The following is a 15,147-nucleotide window of genomic DNA, read 5'->3' as shown; positions in this document are numbered from 1 at the left end:
GGATGACCTATAGGCGCCAGCGACTATTGCTTGCTGGGACAAAGGCCGCCATTTATAAGCGCCTTGTCCCCTCGTTCTATTAACTTTTCTTACTAATCTTCAATATGTTTCGTCAATTGACCTACCTCTCGCGCACTGCTGCTATCCCAAGACAGACGATGGCCTCTCGTGCCTTTACTGTCTCGCTAGCCTCGAGAAAATCCGTGGTTGACACCGCCAAAGATGTTTTAGAAAAGGCCAACAAGAAGACCGGTGAGTTTTTGGCTGGTACCATCGAGCAAACCGAGAAGGTTGCCCCTACTGGTGAGAACATCAAGCTGGCTGCCGGGAAGGTGAACCAAAAGACCGGTGATGTTTTGGCTGATGGCGTCGAGAAGGCTGAGGCTGCCGCTGGCAAGGCTAAGGAGGCAGCTTCTGAGGCTAAGGAACGTGCCTCTGATGTCAATGAAGAGGCCCAGGCCAAGGCTAAGGTCAATGCCAATACCGCTGGTTACGACAACCTCCAAGACAAGGGCTCTAAAGTTGAGTCTGAGCAGAACCGTCCTGACGACGCTGTGTAAAAGTGATGCATTCATACCATGTTTGATACAGGGCTGACGAGCTATGTAGAAGTAATGCATTCATATTTGTTTGATCCAGAGCTTGTAAGAATGGCAATCCGAGGATGTAGAATTGGGAGGAGCTATGGAAGAGGGTAACAAAGCTTGCTACTGGTGAAGTTGGCTCCCATAGATTGAAATTGCATCACGTCACAAAATCTGTTCGACCTTACTCTACTTTGAACATTCGTACTGAAAATATATTCCAAATCCTCATAAATATTACTGCACTATTCGCTGGGCCAATTCCCATAATGCACTACCCGAGCCTCAATGAGGCCTTACAACGTGTCTTCACCTTCTTCACCTGTTTTTTCCTGTCTGCCTAGGCCTGGAATTTCTGAAACTCGTCCACGAGTTTGTCTGACTTTGCCGCCTCAGGCATGGGGGAGGGAGCCGCTTCTACCCGCTTGGGAGGCGTTCTCCGCTCAATGATGCTCAAGTAGTTCAGTGGCACGTAGCCAACCTTACCGGACCGCAGACGGACCTTCCACCACTTGCTCTCGTTGCCCAAGGGGTCCAATTTGGACAAGATGGCGACGAGCTCCTTGGGCTTGAGCTCGATTTCAATGTTAGGGTTTTCAGGGTTGAACTCGTACAAGGCCTTGGCGAACTCCAAGGACTCCGGGTCGAGGGGCTGACGGCCACCTGCAGCCATGCCCTGCTCCTGGAGTCTTCGCTGCTGTGCTTGCTGGTTTTGCTGGTTGAGCTTTTGGATGGCCTTGCTGAGAAGGTAGGGGAAACCGATGGAGGCAGCCAAGAACAAGAGCAAAGGCTTGAAGGAGATGCGGGAAGACTTCTGGCCCAGCTGAGATCTTCTGAAGTTCTCCTCCAACTTCTTCTGTTTGTTCTCAAACTTAGAGAACTCCTTGGCGGAGATGCCGTGGTCGTAGACACGGCCGGTGATTTTGTAAAAGATTTTCTTTGCAAACTTGATGAGCGCAAAAATGCCCAAAAGCGAGCCCAAGGCGTTCTTGAGGTTGCCAAACTGCTCCGCTAGCGAGATCATGGTGAAGAACGACGAGTGGGTCGCCATGTATGTGGCCTCTAGCATCTGGGCAAAGCCGCCCACGGCGCCGATGATCGACTCTATAAGCTGGAAGGTGGCCTGTGTTCCCTCAGCGATGGCGCCAGGCCCGTTCATGCCGTTTTGGCCATACATGCCGTTGCCGTAGCCCATTCCTGAGCCGTACATTCCCGACCCGTAGCCAGAGCCGTAGCCACCGTAGCCACCGTACATGGACGATCCGTAGCCGCCGTAGCCACCGTACATGGATGACCCTAGGCCACCTCCGTACATAGAAGAGCCCAAACCACCGCCACCATACATCGACGAGCCGTAGCCTGAACCGTACATCGACAGCCCTAGGCCTGAGCCGTAGCGGGAGGTGCCCATACCAGAGCCGTAGCCCAGAGAAGCCATGGAATCAAGACCTGTTGGGTTCGTTAAAGACGAAGGTCTGTCAGGGATATCCTGAGCCGCTGTAAGGTCGGAGCTGGGAGCTGTCACGGATCCGGCCGAGACAGGGTCCGAAGCGGCAGCAGCCAGGGTGCCCAGAGAGACCTCCCAAGGTTTAGTTCTTGGGGCTGACATGAATAGATAAGGTTAGTTGGTGGTTTTTTTTCCTGTGACTGTTGATGTCGCAGTGGGGTAGTCACGTGGCCTGGTAGAGGGACCTCGTTTATATTTGCGCTTTGGGGGAGGCAGATAGGGGTGGATATTTAGTAGTGTTGGATTTGGTGGATTTTGGGTGGATGGTTGTGGTTTTTTGTGTTTTGGTGGTTTGGAGGTCTGGGGTGGTGGAGATAAATGGGGGTGTATCTCCGCGGTCAGGTTAGACCGAGGTAGGTGTGGAAGGAGCTGTGGAAAAAAAAGAAAAGAGAAGATAGGAGAAGTTTGTGGATGTGAATGGAAATGAAAATGTTTCGATTGGTTGATGGTAAAAAATGGTGCCTTCAGCCGACTAGTAGTGGAAATGTTCGTTGACCTAGGGTTTAGCTGCAGTCGGTGATCAATTGCCGATGCACTGTAGCCCTGGAGTATGGTTCAGAACTCCGACATTGTGGGGGTAAGCATCGATTTGGAGTTTTTGGTGATTTGTGGTTTTGATGGAGTTTTGGAATCGTTCGTTGGGACGAAATACGGAGGCTTCGATGTCGTAGGTGAAGTATAGTTTAAACGTGAAACCACAACGCTACGACAAAGTACCGTGAAAAGTGATTTAGTCGCTTGTTGTGCCGGTGAATTCGAAAAATATTAGGATCAATCTGGACTAGAAAGCTTTGTAAGGAATCACTGGAGTTTGGAAAGCTCCAGCAGAGTAAATCTTCACACTAACGGCCCTCCATGCCTTTGAGCTTGAACAGAAATTGGAATTTTTGCATTTGCTCAATTATTCAGAGTATGGAAATTATCATAAAGAGAATCTAAATAATTGGATATCGGCCATTGGCTGATCTACTTATTGACACCCTCAATCCGAAAGACAATGCACTGTGATCGGATAAAGTCCGAAGGAAGTGACGTCACACAACCACAGAATGGAAGAAAGGAAATTAATTTGACACTTGAACAATAAATAATGAGAGACTTCTTAGAAATGTAGAAATGAATATCCTTCATCGATTGGGCCAAAATCTACCCATGAGAGCATGACCTCTGCCATCCATCCACAAGCTCTTTCGAAGGAGGCTTTGCACCCAGATGACCAACATCCAGATCCGTGGGTCTGGGGTACATATTTCTTAGTCACACTTGCACAATTAGCACGGTCTAGTTACCTCGGAGGCCGTGCGGCTCACTTCCTCGGTCCCCCACGCGCCCTACCTTATAGAAGGCTGCAAAAGGCGGGGCAGGAGTGAGGTTTTTCCGGGGTTGATTGAGTTGGGACAAGATCACGAGTTCGGCGTGAAATCTGGTTATTTAGTGTGGCGGAGCAGTGGTAAAATCGAATCGACTTGGTCCTTCAAGACTGCTAGATCAACCACATACCTTCGAGAACAGAGGGACCAATCAATGCTCTTTTAATGAGCCAATTATCTCTACTTTTGGCCAGGACATACGTTATCATGGTATCGCTTAAACTCTACACTCGTGTATCCTTCTCTTTATTGAATCTATGCCACGACGACTCGCGCTGTGGATGAAGCAGGGCTATGGCAAAGGCTCCAGCGAGCTGCTCAACCGGTTCAAATGAATATACACATCGGTACCGTAGCCCTCCATGGAGATCAACTTCAAGTCGCCGCCAAAGTACTGAGCGTACAAACGGGAGATGGGCAAACCGTAGCCAAAACCAGCCATGGGCGCTCTGAAGCTTGTCTGGTTGTTTCCGTCCGAGTCCAACACGGGTGTCTTGTCCACGGTCGTGTACAAATACGTCCAGATCAACGGAATCTCTGAACGGGCAATACCTCCACCTTCGTCAGAGATCTTGATGGCAATGTCCTCGTAGCCCTCGCTGATGATAACCTTTGTGGGCGGGAACTTCAAGTCGTTGAGGTCAATGTCGCTCTCCTTCATTTTCGGGTTTTCTGCCAACAACTGCTCCTTCAACCGAGGCGTGTGGAATTCAATGGTGGCTCTAATAGAGTTTTTGAGCACCTCAAACAAAATGTGGATCAAATGGCCCGGCACGTACATGAAACTGATCAGGTCCTGGGGCACAATGAGCTGGATCTCGGGCGCCTCAAAGAGCCCGTAGTGCTCCTCACAGATGTATTTGGCTGTTTCAGCTGCATCCTCGGCGATTTCCTTAACATTGCAATCCGTGCAAATGACACCGACGTAGTTGTTTCTGCCGTTTTTGGCGTTACCCTGATTCCCGTTGCTGCCGTTCAAAAACGTATTGAGCCTCTGTTTCGTCGGCAGCTGCTGCAGCATGTTCAACGCTATGTGCTGCCCAATAAGCATACGGATTCCAATTCTCAGCATGTAGAAACGGTCCAAAAACGTCTGGATCGCCAGGTTTACACTCACAATCTTATGTTCCGTTTTCCACTCCAGCACACCCTGTGCCATCGTGGCCACCGTGGCATCGTGCCGTTTCTTGATTTTGCTGAGTGCATCGTGCACCGCCTTGTTGTAGTCGTACACCTCCTTCGGCCACACAATGTTCATGGGACAAGGAGTGAAATATGTCTTGCCAAAAGTGGGCGCTTCCAGCCTCAGCTTCGTCAGCCGGGCTTCAGTCAGCGAATGTTGTGGATGGTGTCTTACGACTATGCCATCGTCGGAGAAGACGTTGTTGACCGCCACATTGTTCAGCTGCTGCTGCGCCAAGTTCAGCGTTTCACCAATCTCTGACGTGTCCCTAGCCTCGCCGACCAGCCGGGCGTGACCGTTGTTGTTGGACTGTAGAAGCTCCCTGAGTTTGTCGTCGACTTTTGGTTTCGGAAGCAGCGTGAGTTCCTCGAAAGACTGGGCGTACCAGTTCTTGACTTTGATGGTGGAAGGCTGCTTGGAGAGGCCCAAGGGGGCGTTTTCCAAATCCTTGACCTTCAAGGCCAATCGGATGGGGAGTTCTTCCACAATGAATTGAGAAGCAAGAAAGATGGACCCGGGCAGGGGCGACGGACCAAACTGGACCATCTGCCGGATCAGAATCGACGTCTGGGGGTAGCTGGCATAGAGATATATCTTCTCCCTGAGCGCCTGGGTGAGTTCCCAGGCTGTTCCCATGTTGGTGGTTTTGATTTTGAAGGTTACCCCAGAAAACCGGGGCTGCGGAGATCACGGGGTGCAGGTCACGTGACCTACCTGGCGAGCTAATACCACTCCCCACTCCTTCCACATCCCTCGAAAGTTTATTCTAATGGGGTAAAGTAAAGGAATCTAGTTAGAAGTATGTTTTGAAGTCTTCCGTATGACCATTTTGATGTTCTTGGTGTGGTTTGCTGGGATTCTTTTGTGGTGACTCAATGCGCAGTAACGGAAGATGCACCTTTGCTTACCTGGTTTTAATAAATTGTATCCGTCTGGCAATTCTGGAAAAATTGATTTACTAGTAGTTCTGGAGGGATGGACCTTTACATCGAGGAGGAAATGCCACTTTTTTGGCTATATGGGAAATCCCCACCTTGGGCCTGAACTGAAAATCAAGTCTATCGCGACATCCGTTCGACCGAGGAACCTCACGCCTCCGCCTACCACCAGTCCAAAAATGCCAAATTTCAATTGCCTTGCTGTCAGCAGCATTCCCACCCGCTGTGCCGATTGGCTGCAAATTACTCGTATCTATGGCGCGGTTTTGTTGCATAGTGTGATTTTGACTGGGTATTTTTCACAGGCTTCCGCGGTCTGACAGAGTATAGTGACTTTTCACTTTTTGCACCCACGATAAGGAGGGGACGGAGGGCTTAACTCTCGGAGTTTTTGAAATGAGGTTTATGGTTGAAATGAGGTGTATAATTGTAGATGGTAGATGGCGGGACGGCAATTGATGTATGGTGTTTGATCATTGAAGCTTTGTAAAGATGACGACATTGCATGGGGTTTGGATGAACAAGAATTACTTGTACTATCATTCAAATTTGCTTAGAGTAAATGCTTTCTTTGACATCTCCGGGTTAAGTGGTAAACGCGGCTAAGAATTTGTTTCCATTGAAAGATTATATTGTTGAATGAGGCCAACGATGGCAGGCTAGTCATGATCGAGTTCCCATTAACTTCATGACATCAATTGAAATCGTATGGAGTTTTGAGGTAGCTTTCCCAGATGAGACTAGCATCGACTGGTATCATGAAATGGGTTTCAGTAAATCCTCATCATTACCCCAACAAAACAGTTTGGAATAAAACCACAGCTTGACTCATGGCGTGATGAGCGCTTGAATTGTGAATATGGCTGTCCTTTGACTCCAACAACTTCATCCCATATTGGCAAGATCATTCCAGAGACATATTATGTAGAATTTCCAAACTTCTGCTTGACGAATGGACTGTTTACGCTGTTAATCATGTACAAACACTAAAACTCTTTAGAAGGAATGGGAAGCCATCTGCCAAGCTTATCGTTGGGGGATGACTAAGTCAGATAGATACCAGAAGCAATGGGACTTCTAGACAATTGGAGATCTACATAGCAAGAGAGATAAATACCAAATCATAAAAAACAGAAAGGAACTAGAAAAACTTAAAGTTTTGAATGGACGGCTCCCCACGAGATCATGCACCACGAGCTAAACTCACTACTTTCTCTTACGGCACTCAGTTCGAGTTGAAACAAAATCTAAGACTATCATATCAAAATCCTTTATCAAAAGGATATCATGCTTTCAAAGTCATTTTTATCGATATCACAAAAGTGCCTTGCTTGACATCCTATCTACGATTGGCTTTCCAGTAGATAGTGCAGGAACCTGCGTTATCTATGAAATCTTACTTCTGAGATCTACAACGTCCACTTTCCCAACGTGAGATAAACTGATTAGCAGCTCACAACCAAAATAAACTAACATGCCCTAGAAGCTCACTCCCTTTAGTTTTCAATTCATCATCACCACGAGCGGAATAAAGCTACCCTATTCGGCAACCCAGTGATCCATTGCCAAAATCCCCAATGTTTTACCAGTCCACTTAGTCGTAAGGCACATCAACAAATGCATGAAGCTACTCCTTCTCGCCGTATAAGGCTATCAAATCATAGGCTTTGCGAGGATTCTTGCATGGCAGCCTTTGTACTTTTTTGCTTGGCGCATCAATGCACGGCTATCTTTCCTAGATAGTGTGGCACTTTGAAAAACACTGAAACGCATCGATAAAATCACTTGGCATTCATTGGAGCCTATCAGAAGTAAGGCGGAAATGTGGCACTGATAGATATAAGTGTCTATATCTACTTATCAAGCGCTTGACCAGAAAGGCCAATTGGTAAAAATCAAAACCCACTTCAGAGTCAGAAATCATCTGTCTACCCTAAACCCTTAGATATGAACTCAATTGACTCCCTCAAAGGCATCGGGGTCGAGGAATAATCCACACGCTGGATGGCATTGTATTGCAATGCGGCAACGAAACATACTTCGGTAATTCGTCAAACTTCTCTGCCTTGGATGTGTACAAGTGTGGATTTGAAGCTGGTCAGGCCAGGTTGAAATCAGGAGGAGGAGATATTGTCGAGTTTGGGTTGGTAAAGTACCTTGTATGCTTTATGGCGTTATTGGCTGTCGTCGACATTGGTGTATTTTGAAGAGTCATTGCCACAATTATTATCGTGTGTTGAATGAAGAAAGTGGCAGAAAGAAGCAATTCTGGAAAATGGTTCGAAAGGACTTTAACCTCAAGGTAGTGTTGGGCATGCGGCTCGAGATATCTAGTAGCATCACTTGATTGGATTTATTTCAGACTAACAGCGGACCAAAGCTCAACCATTCAGTTTATAGAACTTCAGTCAATTTCATTCTATTCACTCAGGCTTCTTGTAAGAAGTTCTTATCAGCGTCGTACACTTGCTTAATTCATGATTATCATTGTTCCATGCATGTTTTGATCCTAAATCGTCGAGGTTTTTTGCGATGAAAGATATCTATTCCAGAACTCAAGACTCCAACCTGATCATTTCTTAAATCACAAATCTATTGTTCTCACACTATACTCTGAGAGTGCAATGCTTATCAGCGATAACAGCTCACTATCTTGACGAACGGCTTCGATTTTTTTTTCAAATCTATTATAAAAGTACATTCAGATATCTATTAAAGGCCGTGTAGTGGTGGCTAAAGAAATAGTCTTTATTGAAGGCGGCTCCTCCTTAGAGAATTGGACCCCATTATGAACATAACCGGATATGACGCTGTGGACGGGTACAGATGCGGATTTGCTGCTGACGCTTTTTTCAATGATGGAGTGAAGATGACGTTTGGAAAAACCAAACTTTTGGTATGCCTCCTTGTGTTGTTGGCAGTTATATATTGACCGTCGATGGATCAACAGAGAGCAGTCTAGCTAAGAGGATAGATTAGTGAGTAATGAGAGGCTTGAATTCGAATATCGTAGGCTGAATGTGTTATCGTCAAGAGTTCGTCGGCAGCCAACAGCCATTGGCACATCTAGAAGACAAGGTGTGACGGGATTTGATATTCAGCCGATCGGGCTATTGAAAGTTGTAGTAGGGATAATTAAAAACGGGTGAACCAAAGAAGATGAAACAAAGGTGATCCAGTCCATCCAACGACATCCTAACCTTGTAGAAGCTCTCACGTCTATCAATACAACTTCAACGTTAAGAGAAAACGTATTAAACAGACCATTTTGAAGAAGCTATACGTGGCCAATTGTCGTGGGATTTGACGTTCTGATGCTCGATGTTCTTTCTATGGATTCAAAGGCATAGGTACATTGGAAAACGACCACAGCTCAATGGCGTGAGTCTAGCGACCCTTCATGAATCTGCTTCAGATGGACCATTCTCGATAAAAAATTACTCCAGCCTATACTAGCATATAGTCCATTTTGAACTGCTTCTACGACATCCGTTCGTCCGAGCCGACTCACACGACACACTCACCAGAATCTCCCTCTCAATCTACAATTTCCAGAATCCTCTCAACCTCCCTCCCGCAGCGCCGATTGGCTACAAAACGTATGAGTGTGTTGCGGCTCCAGTGCATGGTGTGACTTAGGCGATACCGAGAAAATTTCACAAGCATCCGCGGTCCGGGGTACCGCCTAAAATTCACTTTTTGCAATCACATCTCGGAGAATTGGGGGAATCTGATGGAATTGGGGGAACGCCAGGAGGTTCGATCCAGGGTTGAGGAGGTTCAGGGGGATTTCGATGGAATGCCAGGGAATCCGTGAATCGCCGGGAGAGGATGGGGAAAAGTGGAGAGAAGGGAGGTTTAGAGGTGTAGAATTTCGAAGAATGGACGAAGAATGGAGGTATCGGAGAGGGTGGAGGTGGGTACCTGAGTAGGAGGAGTCTGTAGGGATCGAAGGGGATATCGATGGAGCTTTCTAGGGAGATTGTGGAGTTGTATTGGAATGGAGGAGACAGACCCGGTGGATTTGATCTGGAAATACTTGTTTGTTTCTGCTTATGGCTTGATGCTATTGAATGTAGTGCTTGTGGTGTGACTGATGTTAATGGATACACATTGAATTAAGCAATGCGTTCCTTAGAACCTAGACCGTTACAGTCACAAGTGTCTCACTTTTCTGAATTATAGTGATTTCTGAAATTTTGGAATCCCAGGAAACTCCCAAATCCCAGAACCACGATGCTACAGAATTAAGCCATCCTCCGAAACAACACAAGCGCTTCATCTTCAAAAGACAACTCCAGCCGTCCATAACCTCAATAGCCGAAATTCTTCCGGTCGATAAATTTTCCGATTGGCCATGGACGGCTGCTACACCACCTTTCCGCTCCAGCTTTGTGTCACCTCCTGTTTTCTCATGCCTAGCTTGAAGCAGGTACCACTTCAGCCTGGCACGGCGTTTCAGAAAATGACTCGGCAAATGACACCCAATTGTTTTTTGATTTTTTGATTTTAATTTCTTATCCCACAAATCGCTTCTCTATCCTCCAACCCAGCCCTATGGTGATACACTTCCGATGGAAATCAAGTGCCGAATGATACCTTGGCAGGTGCATGGACGTTAACTCCCGTGTGCACAGACAAACGTCAAATTGCTCACGGCAGCAGTGCCACAGCAACGATAAGCCCAACTACAAAACGTAAAAAAAAAAATGGATAGGGCCGAAAGCCACAATCAGACTGGGCTGGATCCGTGCGATAAGCCCACGGGTGCTATTGCCAAAGCGCAATTCCACCAGGGGATGGCATGACAATTGGTTTTTTGATAGGCATAAAGTTTAATGCTTTTTTTTTTTTTTTTTTGGTGGACTGATTGCGGACGCTTGTGGGCCGTAACCACCAGTGGCCGGACGGACGGAGGAACAAGCGGCTGTCAGAAGACAGTGACTCGCTTGCGTCCTGCACACAGAGACCGCCTGATAATGCCATGAATCACCGGGCCGCGCATCCACTGGATAATCGACGCTTGTGGCTCTGGAAATTAGCCGCCTATATGCAGGACGACGTTCTCCTGTGACTCAGGCTCCCGAAAGTCCGGCGGCGCTCCGGACGCTCGCATCCTCGGAATCCGGGGAAGCATATATAAGAAGCCCTTCCCCCCCAGCTTTCATCCTCATAAATTTTCACTTTTACAAACACTTTTCACTATTCACCACACATCACACGCAATGGTCAGACAGATCCTCAAAGTTGCCAACTTCAGAACTGTGTCCCGCTGTTGGGTTCCAGCACAGATCCAGTCCCAGCAGCCGATGCTGAGATTCTTCTCTTCAAGACAGAGATGTATCAACTTCAACAATGTTAATGAGCACGACAATGGCGTGAACTTGATTTCCAACGATGATGTCTTTGCTAGCGAGGAGGTGAAGCACCAGAACGAGGCTCCATTCGAGCCCACTGTGTTTTCCTCTGAGGATGTCTTCACTGCTGGTCCAGTGAACAAGGCGTAGGTTTAGCATTATTATACATAGGATGAATTACGATACCATAGAGACAGATTGTTGATTGTAGCTTGTGCTCGGGTGACCGGCTCGGACGACCGGATGAGCAAACCTCACCCCACCATAACCACCCCAGCTTTGCCCCAGAGCCAGTTCCAGTAGAGAGTAGCGATATCAAAAGATTGACAAATAAAATCACCGACTTGTGTGTTTCTGGGCCCCCTTCAGTGTCTGTTTATCCGGCGGATCAACTTTGGCATGTGCTCGGATAATCAGCCTCCCGCGGAGGTTAACCCCCGGATCCCCTGAAAAGGCTGGCTTTGTGGATTTATGCTTTACGGTTTTTTTCAAAACAGAGAAGAAAAGATGCAGCTAGCTCCGTGGCATGGCCAGGGAGTCGTGTGGCTCTTTGCTGAAAAGTGAAAAAAGTGAAATAATGCGTTATCTCAATTTTTCAATTCGGCATTTCTCGAAAATCTTGATTTTTCTGATTGTTTCTGTTGATTCCATCTTCGTGTTTCGGTGCTTCGGGCCCGGCTGAACAGGGTCTCTTGGCGAAATCGTCGGGGCTACAAGGCCGGCTATCTAACCATCAAACGGTCTGTACAGCGGTTATGGAGCCGTTTTTTGGAATTGCGCTCAGGCTACGAGGAATTGGCGAAAATGAAGCAAAAATTAACGAAAAGGGGGCAGAGAAGGTCAAAGATGACAAATTGAAAAAGGGGTGTTACGGGCACATGGGTTGGTTTTCGAGATTAGCGGTACAGCATTGTCGCCCTCGGCTGTACTAGCCATTGAGGAAATGGTTCAGGAGATTGTGGCTTTTCGGCTGGCTGTGTGGAAATGTGAAAAGTTGACGGCGGTTGGAAGGAATTGGTGATTCTGGAATGTTGAAAACGTGGGTCTATATTTCTTTGATAAGCCTGGGTTGGCAGAGATATGCATAATTGCTGGATGTGCAAGTGGCAGACGATGACCAGGCTGCGTGGGTATGCTGATAAGAAGTTTGATTTCATTGGAGGCTCGATTGAAGGAACCAGCCACGGCATTGAGTCTGATGACCTAGAGTCTGTGAGTTGATTGGAGAGAGGTATCGTTTCACTTGGTCATCGATAAGAGAGCCTGGCTGTGCTGTGATTGGGTCATTTTTTGCTCGGTTTTGGCTGCTCCTTGATTCATGAAAGTGGAGATCTGTTGTTAATTTTGAAGATGTGATCGTCAAGTCATACCACTGACTTTTCCCGCTCAATTGCAAATTGGCCGTAGCCTTTAATACCCCTTCATAGATATTCCTTCAGAGAATAGAAGCATCTGTTTATGGATGTGCCTCTTATGATCAATATTCAAACGGTCACAATGCATTCTAGAAATGGGTATCCCGCTGTATCTTCACGATCTCGTTTCTGATCCACTCAATGGATCCAGAGTAGCATCCTCTGACTTGAAAAAATACAGATAGATGATCTCATCAAAATTGCTGTTAGTTTTGTACAATTGATGGCTGTTTCTCAACACTTCAAAAAGGCCTACATACCATCGCCATTGCAAATGAAGTACTGACTATTAAATGGAGGCAGAACAGCAAACCCGCTACCTACTCGATTTATAAGTATTTAAAAAGTTAACTATCTTTGATTCAAAAGGAAACGGTCTATTAGAGCTACTGGTGAGGGAATACGTCGAAGCCACACTAATGAATGGTACACAACAGCCATCAAAAAGGCTGCAAATCAAAACAGCTGGTCCATGTCCAAACACGTTCAAACAACTATTACCCACCTTTTTTTTTTTTTCAAAACCCTCTGTAAATATCAGCTTCGTTAACCCAGATCCACCCAACTCTCTGGTGTCTGGGTGTCCCACCTTATCAACTTCCATGTCTCTTTCCATCCGTCGTTTTCTTGCTACAACAACAATGACTGCCACAAAACTCAAAATCGCTTGTGGCCAGATGTGCTCCTCTTCCAGCCTAGCAGCCAATGCTCGTGTGGCTACCAAATTGATCGACCAGGCCGTTGCCAAAAACGTCAAGGTGCTTTTTCTTCCTGAAGCTGCCGATTATATCTCCAGAGACGCCACCCACTCGGTCCAATTGGCTGGACAAAGCAAGGAAAAGTTCATTAGTGTTTTGCAGAACCACGTGAAGAAGATCCACGACGCTGCCTCTGGAGATGCTGAAGATAAGGGCATTTTCGTAGCTGTGGGGGTCCATGAACCAGCAGTGGGGGAGAATGCCGGCAAGAAAGTGAGGAATAACCAGCTCTGGATCGATAACCGTGGTGATATTGTCCACACGTACCAGAAGCTCCATCTTTTTGATATCAACATTCCCAACGGTCCGATCTTGAAGGAACTGAATTCGGTCGAGCCTGGCCAGGAGATATTGAAGCCTTTTGGCGTCAACAGCGGTGAATATTCTGGCTTTTCCGTTGGTTTGGCCATCTGCTATGATATCCGGTTTGGCGAGTTGGCTCTCCGTTTGAGAAAGCTCGGTGCCAACATCATCACATTTCCTTCAGCTTTCACAACAAGAACCGGCGAGGCGCACTGGCTAGAGCTTGGAAAAGCACGTGCAATTGATTCACAGTGCTACGTGGTCATGGCTGCTCAGTGTGGAGAGCACGATGTTTATGCTGATGTCGAGGAATCTGGAGAAGGAAAGAAAGTGCGGGTCAGCTACGGCCAGTCGGTGATTATCGGGCCATGGGGCGAAGTTGTGGCCAAAGGTGACACGTATTTGGAGAGAGGGGCCGGTGAAGACTACAGCGAGTTGGTAGTTGGAGAGATTGACCTGGAGTATGTGGAAAAGATCAGAAGAGACTTGCCTGTTTTCACCCACAGGCGTCCAGAGATCTTCGGGTATGAGGTTTGAGAGATCTTTGGGTATGAGGGTTGAGAGATCCTTGGATACGAAGTTTGAGAGAAACAATACAAAGAAATGGTTGACTGAGGGACAGATTGGGTGAAGCACAAATGGACGATGGTCTAGAGGGTGAGAGCCTTCAGGGGTTAGATTTTTTTGGCTGACCAATTGTGGCAGCTGAAACGATAGGGCAGAATCAGCCCACTGAAATCGTACCAGATCATGGATGATAAGATTATCGTATCAGGCCTTATCTCATGAGGTAACGAGAGTATTTTTCGAGGCCGTATTGATAAACAACTCTTAATTGCTAATGTTCCAAACCAATTTCGATCTTTTAACTTTGAAAACGCCCCCTAATCCAATATCCCGGTATCTGTCTGTCACCATCGAGATCACCCTGCTAGCCTCACCTTATCTCCTTCTGTGCATGAGATCGCATTATCTTATCTTAGTTGTGCACCGCGGTACAGGAGGGAGCCGATATCGAGAATAGGGCGATTTTTTGCCCTTGGACGTTTTGAACGATTTTTAAATATTGCCTTCGTGTGGATAGAGGGCACGACGTGATTGAGGAGAAATTTGAAATTGTGGCACGTTGCTCAGCAACAGCAAGTTGAGTGGAAGAACTTTGGGCACAGTTCAATGCACACCACGAGTGTGAACCGGCCCGTCTAGAACCCCATTCATTCCAACGACTAATTTTCACGATAATTGACCACGAGAGGCCGACCGAGCCGGACCCTTATCCCTGAATTTGAGTTTTTCCGACATTAGCCGCCGAGCTTTGTCTTCGCAGTGGCAAAAGTCCGAAGAGGGAAGAATTAGCCAAAACGTGGGTCAAGGAAGAGGAAAATTTGAGCTTTCAGGAGGAGGATACAAAAAATTGAGCCCCAATGCCAATACAATGAATTTGGCGTCGATTGAGTTAACCAGCACTCAATTGGGGTATCACCTGTTGAGCCACTATCTCTCCTCCCTATCTGAAGGACAACCATACCCAAATACCCCGCTTTCCTAACTACATGGCCTCCCACACCCCATCAGGCCAATTGGCAACAGCCAGCGAACATTCACATCTCTCCGCTTTACCCCAACGGTCTATACGACCATTCTCCCCCCATCAGGTTCTCCAATTTTTGGATTCTCCAAACTCGAATCCTCAAAATCTGCAATTCTCCAAATCGTGATCTTCTCCACCTGG

The 15,147-nt window shown here is 47.0% G+C and overlaps 5 protein-coding genes across 5 annotated transcripts; 3 read left to right on the top strand and 2 right to left on the bottom strand. All coding sequences in view use genetic code 12, as the record gives it.

Moving 5' to 3' along the window:
• Window positions 1-104: 104 nt before the first annotated feature.
• CXQ87_002085 (uncharacterized protein) lies at window positions 105-560 on the top strand (the record flags this gene model as incomplete). The annotated part of the gene is made up of 1 exon (XM_025480604.1): window positions 105-560. The coding sequence occupies one exon, from the start codon at window positions 105-107 to the stop codon at window positions 558-560; it is 456 nt and encodes a 151-aa protein (XP_025334904.1).
• Window positions 561-924: 364 nt separating this feature from the next.
• On the bottom strand, window positions 925-2,193 carry PEX13 (peroxin; the record flags this gene model as incomplete). The annotated part of the gene is made up of 1 exon (XM_025480603.1): window positions 925-2,193. One exon carries the CDS (start codon window positions 2,191-2,193, stop codon window positions 925-927), a length of 1,269 nt encoding a protein of 422 aa, XP_025334903.1.
• Window positions 2,194-3,753: 1,560 nt separating this feature from the next.
• Window positions 3,754-5,280, bottom strand: PDK2 (protein kinase; the record flags this gene model as incomplete). The annotated part of the gene is made up of 1 exon (XM_025480602.1): window positions 3,754-5,280. The coding sequence occupies one exon, from the start codon at window positions 5,278-5,280 to the stop codon at window positions 3,754-3,756; it is 1,527 nt and encodes a 508-aa protein (XP_025334902.1).
• Window positions 5,281-10,807: 5,527 nt separating this feature from the next.
• On the top strand, window positions 10,808-11,242 carry CXQ87_002082 (uncharacterized protein; the record flags this gene model as incomplete). The annotated part of the gene is made up of 2 exons (XM_025480601.1): window positions 10,808-11,085; window positions 11,131-11,242. 2 exons carry the CDS (start codon window positions 10,808-10,810, stop codon window positions 11,240-11,242), a joined length of 390 nt encoding a protein of 129 aa, XP_025334901.1.
• A 1,753-nt stretch (window positions 11,243-12,995) lies between these two features.
• On the top strand, window positions 12,996-13,952 carry NIT2 (putative hydrolase; the record flags this gene model as incomplete). Its single annotated transcript, XM_025480600.1, has 1 exon — window positions 12,996-13,952. One exon carries the CDS (start codon window positions 12,996-12,998, stop codon window positions 13,950-13,952), a length of 957 nt encoding a protein of 318 aa, XP_025334900.1.
• Window positions 13,953-15,147: the final 1,195 nt, after the last annotated feature.

Source organism: Candidozyma duobushaemuli (genome assembly GCF_002926085.2).
Source record: "Candidozyma duobushaemuli strain B09383 chromosome Unknown B_B09383, whole genome shotgun sequence".
Classification (NCBI taxonomy): Eukaryota; Fungi; Ascomycota; class Pichiomycetes; order Serinales; family Metschnikowiaceae; genus Candidozyma; species Candidozyma duobushaemuli.
Note: the sequence above shows the minus strand (reverse complement) of the source record. Positions and strands in the feature narration are given on the sequence as shown.